This window comes from Rissa tridactyla, chromosome 6 (genome assembly GCF_028500815.1).
Source record: "Rissa tridactyla isolate bRisTri1 chromosome 6, bRisTri1.patW.cur.20221130, whole genome shotgun sequence".
Lineage (NCBI taxonomy): Eukaryota > Metazoa > Chordata > Aves > Charadriiformes > Laridae > Rissa > Rissa tridactyla.
In genome coordinates, this window is record NC_071471.1 from 29,251,127 (window position 1) to 29,271,093 (window position 19,967).

Consider the following 19,967-nt stretch of genomic DNA (forward strand, 5'->3'; position numbering starts at 1 on the left):
TTCCATGGGGAGGCCGGTGAGCACCCACATCTCCTACCTTCTGCTGCAGCGCGGGTGGCTGCGGGGCCAGCACCGGGTCAGTGATGTAGGTCTTCTTCGTGCCAGGCGGCTGGTAGAGCCCGGGAGGAGCCTGGCCCACGGTGTTACTGGCAGGATACGCTGGCTCGGTCTTCCAGGTGCTCTGCGGCACGTAGGGTGCTTCGGAGCCGTTCCTTCCCCCGTAACCCCCGTAGTAGGGGTCCTGGTAGCGGCCCTGTGGAGGTGCATAGCCGTAGGAGGGCTCCGAGGGCCGGGAGGGTGGCGGGGTGTAGCCGTAGTCGGGCCCGCGGGGCTGTGGAGGGCCGTACTGTGGGGCGCCGGGCGGGCGAGATGGCGGGGGAGCGTAGGGCTGGCTGGGCCCCAGGCTGCCATAGTGCGCGGGCTGTGGGCCGGGCGGCTGGTAGTGCGGGCTGGGCTGCGCCGTCCTCACCTGGACGTTGAAGGCCGGGCGGCTGGGGGTGGAGGCCGTGGCGTAGGAGGCCGGCACCGGCTGCGGCTTCAGGGTGCCAACGGGAGTCACCGGGATGGGGGCCGGCTGCCCCGGGCCCTTGGCAGTGGATTTCTTGGTGGCGGTGAGGGGAGGCTGGTTGGGGATGATCATCCGCTTGTGGCCGGTGACGGGGGTGGACACGGATGGGGTGGTGGCGGCAGAGCTGCTGGAGGTCCCGGAGCCCTAGGGAGCAAGGAGAGGAGACAGCCACAGTGTCAGCAGGAGGGACCACTCGGGCGTCAGGTCCAGCAGCAAGAGGTTAAGTGGAAATGGGGTCTTACAGTAACATCTGCACAGAAACCCAAACTGCTAAGGAAAGCAGGAATGTACCTGAGACCACACGGTATAACATGGTAATAGCAACCTTCCCCTGCTCTGACAGAACAGGGACAGTGCCGCGGCAGCCGAGCAGAACTGCCAGGCACGGTGTTTTGTCTTTCCTCAGGGTTTTCTCCTCTGCCGCAAAACCAACAAACTAAAAAGCGATAAATGTGAAAAAAAGGGGGATTCGCTGGAGAATAATTACGGGGAAACTCATGCATTCCTGTGAAAAGAAGACCGTTTTGAGACACAGAGAAAATGAGATTAGATTCTCTATGGAGGCAGTAAAACGGGATGGCCTGAAAGCAGCTCCCAAGCTGTAAGAATTAACTTGGATCAAGGCGAAATACGGAGGTGTCCCTGTCCCTGGCTCTACCCCTAAGCACTGCTGGTTGAAAGCCTGGAGTGACCCCAGCAAAGGCAAATGTTACACATGGCTCATTAAAGGGCAAGAAATCGGGCCAGGATTCCCGAGAGCTTCAGAAGTCAGCTCCCACCACGGCAGCCATGTAACCCTGCACCAGTGCCCTGGGCACAGCAGCACTCAGGCAGTCAGGGAGAAGGTTCACAGAGGGCCGCCGCTTCCTGCAACTTGGCCACCAAACAAAGATTTAGTGCAGTGACACTGTCCTAATAGGCATCATACATCCTTCTGTCTAATGTACTTGTTTGTCTGGCTTACCTCTTATTTAAATCCCACGTCCAAAAACACCGTGTGAAAGGACATCTTTGTTAAAGAGCTAACAATGTAAAATAGCGTCTGAAGAACACTGCAGATTACCATTAAATCTTCACTAATCTTCACTTCACTTCGATTTTCACTAAATCAAACAAGAGCAAACTTGAATTTCTGGAGTTTAGAATTAGGTAAAATTCTTGCCCCCCTCTATTTTCCTTTCTTCTGAAAGGGTATACCTGAATTCCATGCCTTTCTGTACAGAGAAGCATTAAAGTGAAGATATGCAGTTTAACAGTATTTCTTTGCTGCTGCACTTAATACGATAGTTGTATGACATTATACCTCTTCCAAATTTTCTGCATTGGGCTTATCTCACCCATGATCTACTTGACAACCTACAAGTTCACAGCAGCCCAAAGTCAGAACAGCTCAGTCCTCACCAATGGTTGTGTTCACGCTAAGGCACGTGCCACCTTTCCCTAAATGACCAATCTTGTATTTGTCCCCAGGTGTTCCTGCTTTATGCAGGCACCCTGACCTCTGCCTACTGCCCCACCGCACTCTTGCTGGGACCACAGGCCAAGGGAGAGAGCAGTGGGGGGGTCATCGGGATACCCCACGCACAAGCTCTACCAGGGCCAGAGAAATCCTCTGCCTGGTCAGCAGGTGGCGGCAATAAATTGCTGCCAAACCAACCCAGGCCAGTGGCTGGAGAGGAACTTCAACCACCCATTTCTCTGGGTCTCCAAGGGTACCAAACTCACCTTCCATAGAAGGTGGGCGATGGGAGAAAGGCGGAGAAAGGCAGACACCACCACCCACCACCACCCCCCTCCCAACCTATTTGTCAACCCAACATATTTGGCAACCACCAAATATGAAGAAAAAGGAGATACGAGCAAACCGTTCAACTTCTAGTCCACAGCCTACAAGCAAGTCTACCAAAGGAACAAGGAAGCTCTACTACTACCCAACCGGTAGCTCTTCCATGGTGATGTGCAAATACATTTTTGCTAATGCACTGGTAAAGACCTTACTCCTGCACACCTTCAGGGCAAACCTCCCATGAGAGTAAACCTCCCACGAGGAATCATTATAAATGAGCAAAAAACCCAGGCAAATAAGAGCATCAATCTGTTTTGAGAAATGTAAAAGGTGTGTATGGAGAGCTGGGGAATAATAGGGCAGCAAATTTCTGCTGGAGAAAAAACATCTCAATGTATTCGAACCTTGACCTTGCCAACAGATCCATGACAAGGCAGTACATAGGCACACTGAAGATATTTTGAAACTGAGAGCAAGGAAGAGCTGAAGCGTGTCTCAGTTGAAATGCAAGGGCAGACAGGTTAAGGGTCAGTAGCCCTCCATTAATATTGCCTGATTCTTCTATTTCTGAAACACCTGAGAAGGAGCAGGCATTCTTCCATCCCGGTTTCAGAGCACAACTGCACCAGTGCTCATTGCTAGCAAGAAAATTTGCTTTCTGTTGGAATTATTCTCCCATGTCAGCTTGGCATTTATGCCCAGGAGTGCTAGAAACTTTTCCCATTTCCTCACCTATTTCATTCTTGTAAATGACAGTAGTTTGTCCACTTACTGTAATGGGATGAAAGGTCCATAACACAGCACTGTGTAATTACCACCAGAAAAGCTTTTTTTTTCCCATGTGAAGAGGGAAAAGGTAGATAACGTTTCAAAGACAATGGCCTATCAGGGGGAGGGCGAAAGCCCAAACCAAAACAACATAAATGAGACCTATTCATCACATCTTATATTTCTGAATGCAGACTCTGGAAGTAGGTGATGACAGACTGCTAAGTAAAGCTCTTGCAGTTGAAGTCTATTCCATCCCAAGAACCAGGGGACTTTAATCTTACATATAAATATCGTCATAACACTTCACTTAATGTGCTGATGCCAGTCTCCTGCCTGCACTGGCATACACCTTAGGAACGAATAATAACCCTTTCTTCCAAAAAACCCCTCACTGCCTATTGTCTGGCATTCTGAAAGGCTCTAAGCAGCTCCCAGGTTTGACTCTACAAAGACGATGTCTCCCCTCGTGCACCAAAGCCCAGTGAAGGAAAGCAGCAAGCTGGGAATGCTGGGGCCAGAGACCAAGCTTTGCCATCAACTTCACAGCAGAGGCTCAAGCTAACAAGTATTGCTGCGTTGTGGCATTCAAACCACAGGCTGCCTTGAGGAGGAGGAAGTTTGCATCAGTAGGAGTCCCCAGAGGCGCCCTGTGTGACTCATTCTGAATTCCTCTGAGGGTGCTGGGCAAGTATGTGATGAAAGCTGGGCTTCAGGGGGAGGAAGAGGGTGTAAGGCTAGTTAATGTGGTGTAGTAGAGAAATGGGACAGGTTAGAGGGAATTTAATGCTACTGGAGCACTGATGATTTATGGAGACACAAATTGGCTGTAGCTTCTGAGCAAGGGCACAGGTGAGGTATCACCGTAAATCCTCTGCCCTTTTGCTTGAGAGAGAGAAGGGTGGCCGCAGACCAGCCTTCTGTATGTCCAGCCATGCACTCAAATATCACCCCAGGCTCAAACCTCTAGATTATTAAGAGATTAAGAAAAGACTTTATAGATGTGCATGAACTATGGAAAAGATTTCTGCTCTGAGGACAGGCATGTGCGGAAGGATGAGAAAAGGGTACTCAGACACCACAGGAAGAGTGATTTCAACAGATGTCTGGAAGGCACTAGGAGGACAGGAGGGATGGACGAGGCTATAAAGATACCAGGTAGATGGAGAGGGAGTAATGAACAGAAAGCTGGAAAGGGCTACCTATATCACTGGGTACCGTCCTAGCAAAACAGATGACTATCACAAATGTTCCATCTGAATGAGTCCACAGAACTTCTCCAAGCACAACGAAGTAGACTCATCCGAAAGCACATCCAAGTGACCGCCCAGAAGCATGAAAACAAGCAGAAATAGGAGAAAGAAAAAGGAGCAAAACAAAGAGAAAGGGTGGATGCAGAGGAGCGCGGGCATCCCTTCCTCCAGCAGCTCCTGGACAGCTCATTTCAAAACCATATTGCATTTGCAAGCGACTGTCGCAGCCAAACACACTCTCCGACATCCTCTAAGGGCTGTTTTCAGAGGAAGACAGGCTTTCCTCTGCTCGCCATGCACTAGATGAAACTGTCTGACACACTTCGCAAGTGCAAATTAGAACCATGCTACTTACCATCAACCCCTTCTTGCAAATTCATATTTGCAAAGGGAGAGTAAACTAGAAACCCCAGGTGCTGATAACGCAGAGTTGTTAAGAGAAACTAGAGTAGGAAGGAGTTAAATTCAGAACCTCATGTACCACAAGCATTATAATACAAAATCTTTTTTTTTTTTTAATGGGGAAAGCACAAGAGCCTTGTTTAAACACAGATGGAAGTACCTAAATGTACTGCCTCTTCCAGAAATGAATTATCCAGCAGTTCAAATAAAGGTGAACCAATACTGACAAAATCAAGTAAAACTCAATCAATGTGGGAGGAAAAAACCCCCAAAACACTTCTAAAAAAAGTTACCGTGTGTAACCATGAGGGGAGTCATTTTGCTTGGTAACTCCTGCCCTGTCTTCTTAAGTGCCGTGAAAGTTTATAAACATTTGCAGGAGTTTCTTCTACCAACCATCATATTATAAATCTATGGTGTTGTGATAAACCTGTGGTGTCCTAGGGGTCTGACTGTCAAAGCTGAGTATCTGGATTCAAAGCTACCCTATGGGGAAACCCAAAATCCTGAGTATCTGTGTGATTCTTCATTCTGTAGAAATTATTTACATAGATCTTAAATTAAATTCAATGTACACCTACAACTACAAAGTCATCACATTGATACTAGGGATGAAACCTGTTGTTCTACAGAAATGAACCTATAATTCTACACCATTTGTCAGGGTTAAATCTTAAAAAGAGTACAAAATAACAGTAGTCTACACCAAGAGCACGATTCTATATGGTCAGCTGGAATCCTTATGAAAAGGACTTCATTCTCCTTTTATTTTGTGCATTTGTAGAGTGTTTTCTATAGAATCCCTTCAGCTATTCAGTTTCACAGACTGGATCAAAAATGCCAACACAAAGTTTATTACATTCTATTCAATTCTCCAGCCATTTTTCATAAAGGTACAGTTGAATAGTTTTAGCCCTTTAGCTGTCAAATTATCACATATAAAGACACATTACTCCAGCTCAGTGGTTTTCAACCTTTATGCTCAGCAGCCCCCAAATGTTTTTCAGAAGAGACAAGCTCCTTTACGGAGACAGTTAATCTGCTGACAATAAACATGGTTTTTTAAGTTACCTTTCACTGAATTCTTCTTAGTTACCTTAAGAGTGATCCACGGACCCCCAGGGTCTGCAGAGCATAGGTTGAGAACTACAGCTCTAGCTGGGGCTGCCTTTTTTGAGCATTTCAGGCACTGTTACTCTAGGAGAGGAATAAAACAACCCTTCCTCCTCGAAAGACTGAAACCTGGAAACTACCAGCGGGCTGAACCCAGGATGGAGCGTTCCCAGGGGGCTGCCTGTTGACAGCGCTGGTGCAGCATCTCTCCTCCTAACTCAGCCACTCTCCTGCATGATCCACCGGCACAAGCTGGACGGAAACACGGGGCCAGCTCAGGCACGTGCCAGCTGAAATCTTTTAAGTATCGCTCAGTGGTGGTGGCCTGGGTAGGAAAGGCAGCAAAGGGTGGAAAATTAACTTGGCTTCTCCTGACGCCGTGGATTGGCATTCACCTCGGCTAGCTGGAGGTGCTTAAAGCTCTCTGTGAAATGCACCTCCGTGGGGTCATTTATCCCATTCTAATACTGAAGCCTAAAACAGGGGAGATGAATCATCCACTGGGGGAATGTACTTCACTCCACTGACTGTAAAAGAAGCGTAAAAACAGCCAAGACAAGTCACTGAATATTTAGACAGCACAAGTTACTGGAGACAAATTCCACAATAAGCAGGTAATTTTGATGTGACTGTAAGAAGAACAGATACCTTTTCCCCGCATTAAGTGCACTGCCACTCAAGCTCAGCTAGTGCTGTGCACCAAGGGGATTTCTGAGTGCCAGCAGCTCAGACAATCAGCCATGACCCTGCCACACTGTGCAAGACTGAGAGGCTGGGCTGCAAAGGCATTTCCCATGTATGACGGAGAGTGACGTGGGTGGGCCACCCTTTCCTACCCCGCTTTTCCACCTCCATGTTGAACTGTGGCTCCCACTGGAACTGGAGCTGCTGCCTTGCCAGGAGCAGTGGCTGGGCCGAGTCTCCCTCCTGCCTGAGGCAGCAGATCCCAGCTCCCCCTCAGTTTGGGAAGGATAACCTCAGAGAAAAATCAAATGCTCTGCTTTGAAGCCCAGGCCTTTAGGTACCTGAAAACGTGAACAGGCATTTTACGGGGTTTCCCGATGTGCAGACACATCTAACTCCTGCTGACTTCAAATTCTGTATTTGAACAAGCTGCCTTGCTAGCGGTAATGTATGGCCAGTTTCCCCTGAACATATCCTCTTTTTTTGTTTGAAATAACATCTGGGTGAAAAAGACAAATCTGGCCTTTCATTTGGGACTTACAGATGCCTAGAGTCCTGACAGGGCTCCAGATGGGTTGCTGAATGTCCAGAGATCCTGGGCAGATGCACTGCCCCCATTCAGCATACCTGATGCATTTTCAACATACAGGATTTTCTGGCCTTCTTCATAATCATAGAATCATAGAATCGCTGAGGTTGGAAGGGACCTTTAAGATCATCAAGTCCAACCTTTAACCTACCCTGAACAAAAGCCACTTCTAAACCATGTCCCTAAGTGCCCCATCTACCCTTTTTTTAAACACCTCCAGGGATGGTGAATCCACCACCTCCCTGGGCAGCCTAGTCCAATGTTTAATAACCCTTTCAGTGAAAAACCGTTTCCTAATATCCAATCTAAACCTCCCCTGACGTAACTTGAACCCGTTCCCTCTCGTCCTATCACTTGTCACCAGGGAGAAGAGGTCAGCCCCCGTCTCTCTACAACCTCCTTTCAGGTAGTTGTAGAGGGTGATAAGGTCTCCCCTCAGCCTCCTCTTCTCCAGGCTAAACAACCCCAGCTCCCTCAGTCGTTCCTCATAAGGTTTGACCTCCAGACCCCTCACCAGCTTTGTAGCCCTTCTCTGGACACGCTCCAACACCTCAATGTCCCTCTTGTAGCGAGGGGCCCAAAACTGAACGCAGTACTCGAGGTGGGGCCTCACCAGTGCCGAGTACAGGGGGATGATCACTTCCCTAGTCCGGCTCACCACACTATTCCTGATACAGGCTAGGATGCTGTTGGCCTTCTTGGCCACCTGGGCACACTGCTGGCTCATATTCAGCCGGCTGTCAACCAACACCCCCAGGTCCTTTTCTGCTGGGCAGCTTTCGAGCCACTCTGCCCCAATCCTGTAGCGCTGCATGGTGTTGTTGTGACCCAAGTGCAGGACCCGGCACTTGGCCTTGTTGAACCTCATACCATTGGTCTCAGCCCATCAGTCCAGCCTGTCCAGATCCCTCTGCAGAGCCAACCTACCCTCAAGCAGATCAACACGCCCGCCCAGTTTAGTGTCATCTGCGAACTTACTGACGGTGCATTCGATCCCTTCATCCAGATCATTGATAAAGATATTAAAGAGAACCGGCCCCAGCACCGAGCCCTGGGGGACACCACTTGTGACTGGACACCAACTGGATTTAACTCCATTTACCACCACTCTCTGGGCACGGCCTTCCAGCCAGTTTTTTACCCAGCGAAGAGTACACCTGTCCAGGCCATGAGCAGCCAGTTTGTTTAGGAGAATGCTGTGGGAAACGGTGTCAAAAGCTTTGCAAAAATCCAAGTAGATAAAATCCGCAGCTTTTCCCTCATCCACTAAGTGGGTCACCTTATCATAGAAGGATATTAGGTTTGATAGGCATGACCTGCCCTTCACAAACCCATGCTGACTGGGCCTGATCACCCTGTTCTCCTGCATGTGCCGTGTAATGACACTGAGGAGGATCTGTTCCATGACCTTCCCAGGCACCGAGGTCAGACTGACTGGCCTGTAGTTCCCCGGATCCTCCTTCCAGCCCTTCTTGTGGATGGGTGTCACATTTGCTAGCCTTCAGTCAGCTGGGACCTCCCCGATTTTTTTTTTTTTTTGGGCTGCTGAAGTCATTGAGTCTGCTTCATCCAGGATTACAATTTTAAAAGGAGGACAAATTTTACCATCTGAGTGGCTTCCAGATGCAGTTAGCTGAGCAAAAGCCTTCACTTTTTCCCGAATCACTTGTATTCCATGCTCGTCAGAAGCATTTAACTCAAGGACTCTTTGCCGGAATAATTCAGGCCCATAGAGCTCTCTAGCCGCTGCTAAAATAGTGGAAGTCTTTCCAGTTCCAGGTGGGCCATAGAACAACAGATTGGGAAGATCAGCACCTTCCAAGGACTTTTTCAGCACAGCAACAACTTCATCCTGGAAGGCGACTTCATCCACGTTTTTGGGGTGATATTTCTCCACCCAGGGGATGGGCTTGAGCCTCTTGCCCTCCCCGCTGCTCCCCGCTCTGCCCTTCTCCTTGGCAGCGGGGGGCTGGGTGCTGATAGCAGACCGGCCTTTGAGGAAGGCAGGGCCCGTCCCCCCACAGCCTCCCCGCCTCAGCCCAGCCGTTAGGCCGCGCCGCGCGCCCGGCCCCGCCGGCCCTTCCCGCCAACCCGTCACAGCCCGGGGGCAGGTCCAGGTAGTAGGCCAAGCACACTGCGGACACGTCAGTCCCCTCTGCACTGCTGCTGTGTGGTGCACACAGCTCAGTTGCCAACACAGATTTCTTTAGGTGTCACAATGCCCTTAGAATCCAGTCCAAAATTTTGAAGTCTGGTCCAAAACCTTAAAACCCTCAGTGAAAACACGCTATAATCGGGTGAAGCTTTTCTTCACAGTTTCATCATTCTCTCATTTCCAGCTTACAGCTGACAAGCGAGTGTCACGGAGGCTGTGCACGGATCAGCAGCCACTCATACTTCCCAGATGTGTTTATATGGGATTCAGCTTGCTGGCTTGATCACCAGAAGCTATCAAGGTATTTGAACAGATTGCTCCTAGGCATTATACCAAAAGAAGAAGAGGAGAAATCTAATAAAGTGTTCATCTCTGGTTCTCAAATGAAGAGAATACCTTACAGATGCCATAAAGTGTTACAAGAACACAACTGCTTCTGAGCTTTGATCTGTTTTTCAGCTGCTACCACGGGTGGAAAAGGAGTCAACATAGTTGTAAATGTTTCTGTTCACAACCTCTTTTGTAATCCTTGTGACAGCCCAGCTTGAAACACAAGGGAGAAGAGGGTGAACGAAAGAAAAGGTGATAACAAGTTGACCTCCAATATTTTATCATGGAAAACAGCCTTTCACAACTGACACATGCAGTTATAGACACACACCTTGGTTCAGCTTTCAGTATGGGTGTCAAGTGTTTTAGGCAACCTGGGTTTCCACTTTCCAACACTCCATTAATTCCAAAGAGCCTGAACACATCTGAAAAGTTTGGTCTCCAAAACACAACAGTGTTATGCCAGGGAAGAATTTTGCTTTTCCTTCGCAGTTTCATATTTACTTTTTTATTTGTTTACCCCAATATTATCACTATTATCACTACGATGACTACTATGAGCTTTTTTATTCGTTTTTCCCTTTCTGATGAGCGATCATCTGGAATTTATGAGAAGGACTATGTGAGAGGCTAGTTTTAAAAGATGTGCAAACAATTGACCTAAATACTTCTAGCTGTGGTGAACAGTCAAGGGCCGTCATTTTCGCCTAATTTATTGAAAGGGCTAGTTACGATTACAACTCTTCTATTCAAGCAATTCCATTTGACCAGTTCAAACGTAGTAGCAACTTCATCTACAAGAACATCATATATCAGCATGAGAAATATCTTTGCCAAAAAGCTACAGAAGACACTAGTCATAAGAAATGAAATGTCTCCTGAATTCGTCTTGGGATATTTCTGTAATTTCCGACTTACCACTAAAATGACAAATTGCCACCAATCTGGACCTCAGGACCATGCAATGGCAGCCCCCTGCACTGCCTGAATCGGTGGCACATGGACTCAGCAGTAAATTACATAAGGAGCTGTGCACCACAGCCCTTTGGTTACATCAAAACACAGAACTACTGAATACAGTCCTGGAACAGAAGACCACAAAAAGGGTAGAGCGGTACCGTGTGAAGACAAGTCACTATGCACATGGAGCAGTGAAACCAAGCTCCTTAAGGAGCACCTTCTCTAAGGCTTAGCAACACAGGAATGTCCAAAGCGTTTCCATTCAGCAAACTGAGCCCTTCTAACGGGCTGAACAAGTCTCCTTGCTTAATTTAGGCAAAATGTTGCCCTGCCTGACAATGGGGAAGCCCCCACCCCCCTATAAATAAGAACTTTGGGTAAGCAAAGTATTTTTATGACTTTTGCTATTACTAAGCTAGTGAAGGTTAAGTACCATAATTACAAGGTCCACAGACTTAAAAACGTTTTTTTCTTCCTTTTATAACTTGCTATTTGTAATGGAAAAGAAGCTCATGTACATGATAAATACGGGCAGGTTGAAGGGTTATACAGATTATGCTGCTATCCACGGATGTGTATCATGATTATAAAAAAAGGATTAAAAAGGTATAATGGAAGATGTGTGAATAAGGGCAAGGGATGTGCACCTGTGAGTGACAAGACAAAATACATGTATTCATGAAGTCTTCTGGAGAAGTCTTCTAAAACTTACATGGAAAAGTTATCATTTCCTATTGTGTGTTGAACAACGGATTTAAAGAACATCTAAAACCTCTATAAAAGCTTCTCATTTCCTACTAAATTGCAAAGGAGTTTTAGAGTGTTTATAGAGTATGCAAGCTTTCTTCCCTTATTAATTCCAGAGAACATTAAAAGAGTGTGCATATGCACACATAAAATAATATGAAATACATACGCACTCAGACACTACTTGGTTTACTTTGTGTTACTTGTTATTTGTTTACAATTCCATTTATTTGCTGCATTGCTTGCATTTATAACCTATTTATCTTTTCAAATTCCAAAGCTCTATTAAACCAGATTTAAAAAATTATCCTACCAGAGGGCATAAATGTTTTCGAATGTTAGTACTGCCTCTATTTCCTGTGAAATCCATGTGGTTTTTTTCTTCTTTTCCCCACATTTTAAAGCCCGTGTGAATAGTAGTACAGAAGAGGAGATGCATTGGCGAACAATTCCGTGTTCATACATCTGCTTTCTTATGGTTCACTTGAGGTCCAGAACCCACCATCATCTGCCAATATTTTCAGTGGGCTACAAAATCATTCAAGTTAGTAACTTGAGTGGTTAGCAGCAGAGAAAAACTATACAGCCTCACCAAAAAAATAACAGCTCAACTAAAAAAACCCATAAAAGACAGGCAGATGTGACAGAGAGGTTATTTTCCTATTAGGTCCAATGTACACCTTTCCAAAAGGCTGACGAGCTCCAACAACAGGTCAAATTTAACTGTTTTCCCAGATGGCCCCTTCTGGGAAGTGGAGTGGAACGTTCCCTCATTTATCCGTCTGCCTGGGTTATCACCCAAATACCTTAGTCTTTCCACAATGTTGCAGTTCCAAGTACGATGTTGAGAAATCTGATTGGAAAGGTTTTCTTTCACCTGCTGTGGCTTTTAAATTTATTCTATAGATATATAAATACATACACCAAGATACACAGAATTTACCGACTGCGACACGTCTAGTCAAAACACCAGGGCAGTACTGTAACAAGTCAGGAAAGAGAAAGAGAGAGCATTAATTTATAGCACAAGAAAAAATGCCATCTATACCACAGAAATACTTGAGTATAAAACAATACAGAAAGTTAGACTATTTCTAAATTAAGGTATTAACTCAGAGCAATCACTTTCCTCACCGCTTTGCTCTCTTCATAGAGAACTTACAATTACATTAAATGTAAGGTTAATAAAGTGTTTACTGAAAAGACACATTGGTAAAAATTTAGAATCATAACAGTATCACTCTAAAAAGCCTGTGTAAAGCAGTGTCAAATCCATTGCCTCACCAGGCTCGGTTCTGTTGCAAATGGCATTATAAATTAATCCAGTTTTCCTAAATACGCCTTGAGGAAACAAAACCACAAATAGCCATTGTAAGTCTTAATATAAAAAAACACACAAAAAAACAAAGAACAAAAAAATCTTTTCTCCATTCTTAACTGGAATGCAAGAGCTGTGTTTTTAAGAACTGATACTGCTGAATAGGTTATATACTTAGCCCAAAAACATCAACTTTTTTTGATGCAGCTTAGACCTCCATACTAGTTTAATTCCAGGTTTTTTCCTATGCCACACTCCTCGCAGCTCAGCAGTCTTAGGAAAAACAAACAAACAAACAAACAAAAAGGTTGCTAAACTTAATCAACAACGACCTAATGAGCCCGATTAAGTTATGATTTACAATTTTCCTCGCTTACACTGTTCTTAGACCAAAATAACATCCCAAGACATTTGCTCCATGGCTGCTGATTGGGTTAAGGTTATCACAGTCACAGCTGAGAACCTGAATACTTTTCAGTACCTCTTGCTGCCCAAGTTACATTTTTTAAAAGGTGCCTTGTATCAAGCCAGATTCTGACCTCAGAGACGCCGGTGCCAGCTTACGCACGTCTGTTGACTTGGGCAGATTTACTCCAAATACACTGCCTGTTGCAGACCAGGATTTGGCCTACTGCTGCCTCGGAATTTGGAGGGGTTTTCTCCCCGCTGGGAACACAGTGGAGGTTTCTGTGCAAACTGTAACGAAGCCTACGGATCTAACCTCCTCCAGGTAATAATCGTCTAGCTTTGCTTAAAACTCAACACGTAAGGAGATCTTGACAATTCATACTGCTGCAAGCTGAAAGCAAGCAAATGAAATTTATAATTGAGGCTAAATACAGCCTGCATTGGACTAAACCTCAGCACCTCCAAGCACCCAGCTCGGCACGTAACGGCAGCGGCATCAACCAGTCCAGCTCTCGGGCCAGCTGTGCGCCCCGACCTGAGCACCCGCCCACAAACGCTTCTGCGTTAGCAATTAAAAACAAGCGTGCTAATTCAAAACAAACAGGCATATCCTCCCTCTCTCCTCACTTCTTTCCTTGTGGTGGATGTATAAATGCATACTGATGGCTACTGGGATTTATAGCCTAACTGATTTTGACATTTTTAACTTCAGAATTTGAAACAGTGACTTTCTAGCCCTGGGGCAGGAGTGCTAAATGCTAAAAACTTTGGGACTAGGGAGTATTAATTTAGTCCTTCTGAGCAGCTTGGCTCCAACAATGTTCTAACAAGGGCTCAACGCTCTCCAAAACTCAGCAGTGGACGCCCAAAAACTGCAAGGAATTTTGGATCCAAACCGGAGTTTCGTGGCTTTCATTCTTGTTTGTCACAGGTCAAATTCGTTCTTGTTTGTCACAGGTCAAATTAAGCTCCAAACCTGAACTTGAGGGGAGTGGCGAGAATTCAGGTCTCGGTCTGAATTTACGGCAGGATTAAATCATATTTAATTTCTAGTTTGCAATGCTTTTTTTTTTTTTTTTGCAGTTCGTGACGTATTTGTATTTTAAGAAAAAAAATATTATGCACGGAGCAAGAGTCCTGGCATCACAAGTCATCAATAAATCTCTTTTCCATAACAACCCACAAGAATTCACTGCAGGACCCAATTGTTAAAACACAAAGCAATGACATTCTATAAGCTTTCAGAAGTATCATTCTAGCCCTTGTGGACTCGCCGAATTCTCTAAATGAGTCACTGGCCTCTCAACGGAATTGTCAAAACTTAGGTTAAGCCAGGTTAATTCCCTCCCCCCTTTAATTTAGAAGTCCAGCTGCAGCACATGGCTTTCCAGTGAAAACATCTAAACGCAGAGTCCACTCACCCGAATGGGAAATCCCACGGCACCCAAAGCTCACCTTTTCCTAGCCAGAGATAAGCCACACTAACGGGAAGAAATTTCCAAAGCCTCATGGGCCATGTGATGTAAAAATCAATATTCCTCTTACACGGCACAAACCATTTCCTGCTGAAGGCCAAAGGACCACAGTTGAAGCTACTATGGTTGGGGAGGAGGAAAAAGCAGCTGTAAGAAATGGCGGATGAGGAAAGCAGACACTTTAACCAGAACAAGGACAAGGGAGACGCCAAAAACAACCCTTCTAACCAAAGCAAGCCAGCAGACATGGCATTTGGGTTTGGGCTCAGGGCTTCAGCTAGGTGGGACGCGGAGAGGACATCCTCTCTGCCCCGCACGCTCTCCTCGGTGGGAAGCGAGATGATGGGTACCCATTCTCTCTGTCCAAGGATACTTAGGACAACTAGAGTTTGCAGCACAGCATCCTGCTTTAGCTACCTTGCCTCTAACTAACCACACAGCACCAGCTGCACTCAAACCCCCAAAAGAATTTTTTTGCTGGGCAGACACAGCGTATCATACGCTTCATAAAGGGACTATAAACTATGCTGAATGCACCTCGAGCTTCTGTACCCCCACCCCTACTCTGCCAGAGATCACTTGAAAACATCATCGCCCAATTCGTTAGAAAAAAACTTAAATTTCCAGGCTAAATATTTCACGTCCAGTTTGTCCTTAGGAACGGGTACAACAACCAAAAATCACAGCAGATCGTGCCGTTGATTTCAATGGTCTCTACACATTTTGTTGAAACCAGTAACCTCTCTTTAACCTTCCAACAGCACTACAGTTTTCACCACTGAGAATATATCCTACGGAGGAAAGGTTTTGCCCCAGCTGTAATTAATTCTTTTTTAAATAATAAAAGAAAAACCTTCCAGCATTTTTTTTTAATGGAGAAGATGGAAAAGGAAAAAAGAAGAAAAAAGTAAGAAGGAAAAGAAATAGTTTATCCTACTACTTCTGCAGAGAAATATTTAATTGAGCATTTTGGACTTCATTAAAAAAAAGTAGTTTTCAAGATGTCAGAAAAAGCTTAAAACATGATAAAAGCTAAACAGCCTGATGGAAAACTAGGAAGAAACTGAAATATGTTTTGGTTTTGTTTTTGTTTTTTCTAAAGAGAAAATACAACGGATTTTTAAAGTGATCCCATGCTATTTTTAACAGCTGGAACTGATAATGCTGACATCAGCCATAATTCTACTATATTTAGTTTTGTATCCATCAAAGTCCACACGACTTTTCCATGAGACAGACAGACAGATATATAGGCTGACAGACAGATGGATAGATACATAAAAAGTAAAAGGAAAAATATCATCAGGAAAGAGAACATGTTCTTGTCTGTTCTTTCAGTATGATTTTTTTTTTTCATTTCAATTTCTACCTTATTATTTCCTATAAGTAGAAACAGATTTTTCACTCTTTCAAAAAATTCTTAAACAGAAAACCTCCTTTGACAGTTTCAGCAGCAGATTAATCACTTTTGCAACCCACAAAAAAAAAAGTTTTCTGGAAAGCATAACTGTCTGTAAATGTAAATGACAGAATTACTCTCTCTTATGCTAAGACGCCTACACATTCTCTCACTTCCATGACTCAGCACCAGATAAAAGCTTGCGAGATAATAAGCAGCAAACTTTCCTTTAGAACAATAAAAACGTTTAAAAAAACAACTCTCCCCCCCAACAATAAAAAGAAATCCCCATGGTGTTAAACCAAATTCTGCCAACAGATTCCCCTCCCCCTGGAATAAAATACAAATATCCCAAGGACTTCAGAGAGGAGAGGGACCAGGCTTGAGCAGCATCAAAATCAAAACACATGCAAACATGAGAGGCTTTTCTTTTTCTCCAAATGAGCAAGAATGGGTCTGTTTCAATAAAGAGGAATTTTATTACTGTTCATCCCGTGCCTTGCTCTAATTTGGTAGACAAATGAGTTGAAATTTTGCTCACCTATAATGAAAATTTCCAGGCACTCTAAGGCAACGCACTCATGCCAAAAATCACAGAAACCTGTGGGGAAGGGAGGGGAATTTCAGTGGGACTTCCCCTCCTGCGCTGTGGTCGTTGTCTGAGTTGAGCTTGTCAGAGCCAGAGTAACTTCTCCTTCAGCAAACCAAGTCAGTAGCAGACCCTTCAGACCAAAACAGGAATCTTATTTTGGATAAAGCTTTGAAAAAAAAGTTGAAAAGGGGGGCTCACACCTCAGCTAGGCTCTTATGATGCTCCTGAAATGAAGAGGCATGGTCTTGATGCCATAATATCGCCAGGCAGCTCACGAATGCTGCTGGAGCACAGATGGCCACCTCCTCTCCATCCACCCTTGTCAGCCCCAGCACAACGGGTTAAGTAAACAAAGGGTGGTAATTAAGAGAGGGATGATTATTTACTTATTAAGCAGAGATGAGGACCTGAGGAGGTGACTTCCCAAGCCTCAGTACAGTCTAGGGTCTCCCCTGCTGAGTGATGGACATTTCTGATAAGAGTTTCCATCACCTCATGTGCTGAGTGGGTCACCATGAGTCCGTCAGAGGCAGCTCACTCTACCAGGAGCTGAAAATTATCCAGTAAATTAAGCAGCAAAATGCTGCTTGTGCCCGTCACCTCTGGAGGAGGCAGAGTCCAGCCAAGGAGTACCACAGCCCCTCCTGAACACACTGCTCCTGGTGGCTTTTACAATTTTACGCTGGAAATTGTAAATTAATGGCATTAGCCATTAAAGTTTAAATTTAAAGGAAAGCCCCAGGGTAAGGCTCTTTCAAGGCAGCAGCCCCGTTAGGTCCTTAATCTCTCTGCTGCGAGGATTAATGTCCCGTACAGCATACACAAACGCAGCCAGCTTGTGTGACAGCATCCCAGGCCATGGGTGCGGGACTTCTTGATGGAGGGATGCTTTGAACTGAGCCAGAGGTAGAATCAAACCCTTCAAAATACCTTCATTAATGAAGTGCACCTGCTCCGGCAGGAGGCTGGTGAGCAGAGCCAACGTCTCAGCGTGGTGCTGGCGGGGCCACGGCTGGAGCACACGTGCATCCCATTCGGACCGAGTCACGGGCAGGAGCATCCCTATCCCGGCTGCTCCCCACCGCTGAGTAGGGAGTGCTGAGCAACCGGAGCAGCATCCGGATGCTCCGTCTCAGCTGGCTGCCAGGCGGGTGAAGCTTTGCCACTGACAAACTCAGTGCCCCTCGTCTTTATAGAGTAATGTCTTGAAATTTTAGGCAGGGTCCCCCAAGAGCTGAATACTTCCCAAAGAGAGCGACCGTGTCTGGGAAAGACATGGGGAGAGGGCTCCCATGCACCCAACCAGCATCCCTCTTCCCCCAGCATTCCCGAGGAAAAGCCCCGTAAGCTCTAGATGAGAATTTGCAGGCCCAGAAAATGACCGTACTGGCCTGTTCACGTTTGTGTCTCAAAGCCACGCTCTTTATTTCACAAATAACAGATTTCCACATCAAAATCCGACTCAAAGCAGGTGTAGCTCCAGTGGTTTCTGTGCAGCCACATCTGCTCCCACTCCAGGGCAAACGCCAAACTATTTATTGCTACTTAAAATTTATTGCATTTTTAGTCCTCCATCTTGAAACTGCTTTTGTTCAAAAATTCCTTTTAAATCCTTCTATTCTGACTGGATAAATCAAACCTGACAATTGAAATGGTAAATTGTTCAGAACCTCAGAGTTTCCACCTGAGGATCTCCAAATACTTTTGTAACTTAAATGCACTTAATCACTCCCATGGCTCCTGCAAAAAAAGGAAAAAAGAAATAAGGCATCCTTTTTAATTCCCTTTTCACAGATGAAAAACTGAAGTCCTGGGAGCCCAAAACAGCCCGCTAGGAAGCCGCCTGCCCCAAAGACTGCTTATCCAGTAAATCAGAGGCAGGGCTGGGAAGGGAAGCCAGGAGTTTCAGCAACTCTCAGTCCTCTTGTTCTCACCACTTCATCAAACAACAGGCACAGCTATGTGATCATGCAGTTGTCAGTGTTTTCCCTCAAGGGGGCTGGACAGAAGATGCTGAAAGCATTTGATCCACATGGTATTAAACGCTAGCACTGAACATTATTGTTCAATGATGAAAATTCAGACATAAATAACTGGCTTGTTTCGAATGACTCAAAGGATGTCTGTGTTTGCAGGAAACTCACAAGAGGGAGTAAAGAACCAGGGTGTTCCTTTTCTTTTATTATTACCCTTTTTATTTCTTTTGTAGCGGTGTCTGGAAATAAACCATCAGACAGAGGAGCTGCTCCCGCTGCTGCTGTGGCAGATGGCAAGCAGGGCTAGAGACCGGGGCTCTGCTTCGGCAGGGCTGCGTGGGGAATTCTGCAGCGGGAGGAAACAAGGCAAAATGTGCAGGCTGCCGTCTGCATTCAGATAAAGCGCTGTCTGTTGCTAGCAGCACAAGTTGTTCTGAAAACAAGAGTCAATCATCTGTAGCCTTATTTCTGTACATTTCCTGCAGGGGTCTCATGAAATAAATGAGAATAAATGTAAGGGCGAGAGTTCCTATTAGGAGCAGCCTCGTCAGCATCACCCAGCCAAGCATTTACGTCATCAGCATGCTAATTTAATCAGACCTGAGCAGTGATGCTATAAATGGATTACCATCCCAGCTAGTGTGGTTACCGAGGTAACTCAGCCCTTTGTGCCACAGATACAATCGGCTTAATGATAATAAAAACCTCAGCACAAATGAAACAGAAGGAAAAGCCTGACAGGGCTGACGCATACACGACCCTTTCTCTCCTCTTCCCCCTCCCCTTCCCCAATCTCAGCCGCTCACTGCAATAAAATTAAGTGCTGCTGTGATCTGTATGCACAGCATTCCCATAGGGAACACGCAAGTAAATAGAACCCGCGGAAATAATTAATACAGGCCAATAACTAATGCCGTCAGCACTACTTAGTCATTCCACCAACCCTGAATGGGAGAGGGACACACAGACAGAAATGCCGCACGGGCAGACTCCAAAGAGCCTGCAGAGGGCTTCAGAGAAGTAATCGCTCACCCCCATGCAGCATTAATTACATCAGTGGAGCGCCTGGGCCACGAGCTGACTGCAACAGTGGGTTTAGTCAATGCCCACCCCTGTCAAGAGGGGGGCATTTCCACGTCATCTCCTGCTCATCTGAAACCACAGGTGACCCGAGAGTGGGCAGCCCAAAGGCCAGGGAGAAACTCAACTGCGACATCACCAACCCAGAAGTGGAGGGGACTTGGTCCATTGTGGAAGAGCTGAAATGGGGCTCTGGGCTCTCCTGCGTTCAAACAGCTCCGCAAAACCAGCCGCCTACTCACCTCCCAGCTTAGCCCGGGAAAGGACATCCCTTGCAAAGCACTAGCCCCGATGGTCTAAAAGGCAGTGATATATCCCTGCCTTAAAATGGACAGAAGATCATACTCTTCAGCTCCTCTAGCTC

General features: G+C 45.8%; 1 protein-coding gene across 24 annotated transcripts in view; it reads right to left on the reverse strand.

Annotated features, from left to right (window-relative positions):
- Positions 1 to 19,967, reverse strand: part of LPP (LIM domain containing preferred translocation partner in lipoma) — a 353,260-nt gene that overhangs the window by 133,164 nt on the left and 200,129 nt on the right. For all 24 annotated transcript variants that reach the window (XM_054206282.1, XM_054206268.1, XM_054206284.1 and 21 more), the window contains one exon: positions 38 to 712. In XM_054206282.1, the coding sequence (XP_054062257.1) occupies positions 38 to 712 (675 nt within the window). The remainder of the gene's footprint in view (positions 1 to 37; positions 713 to 19,967) is intronic.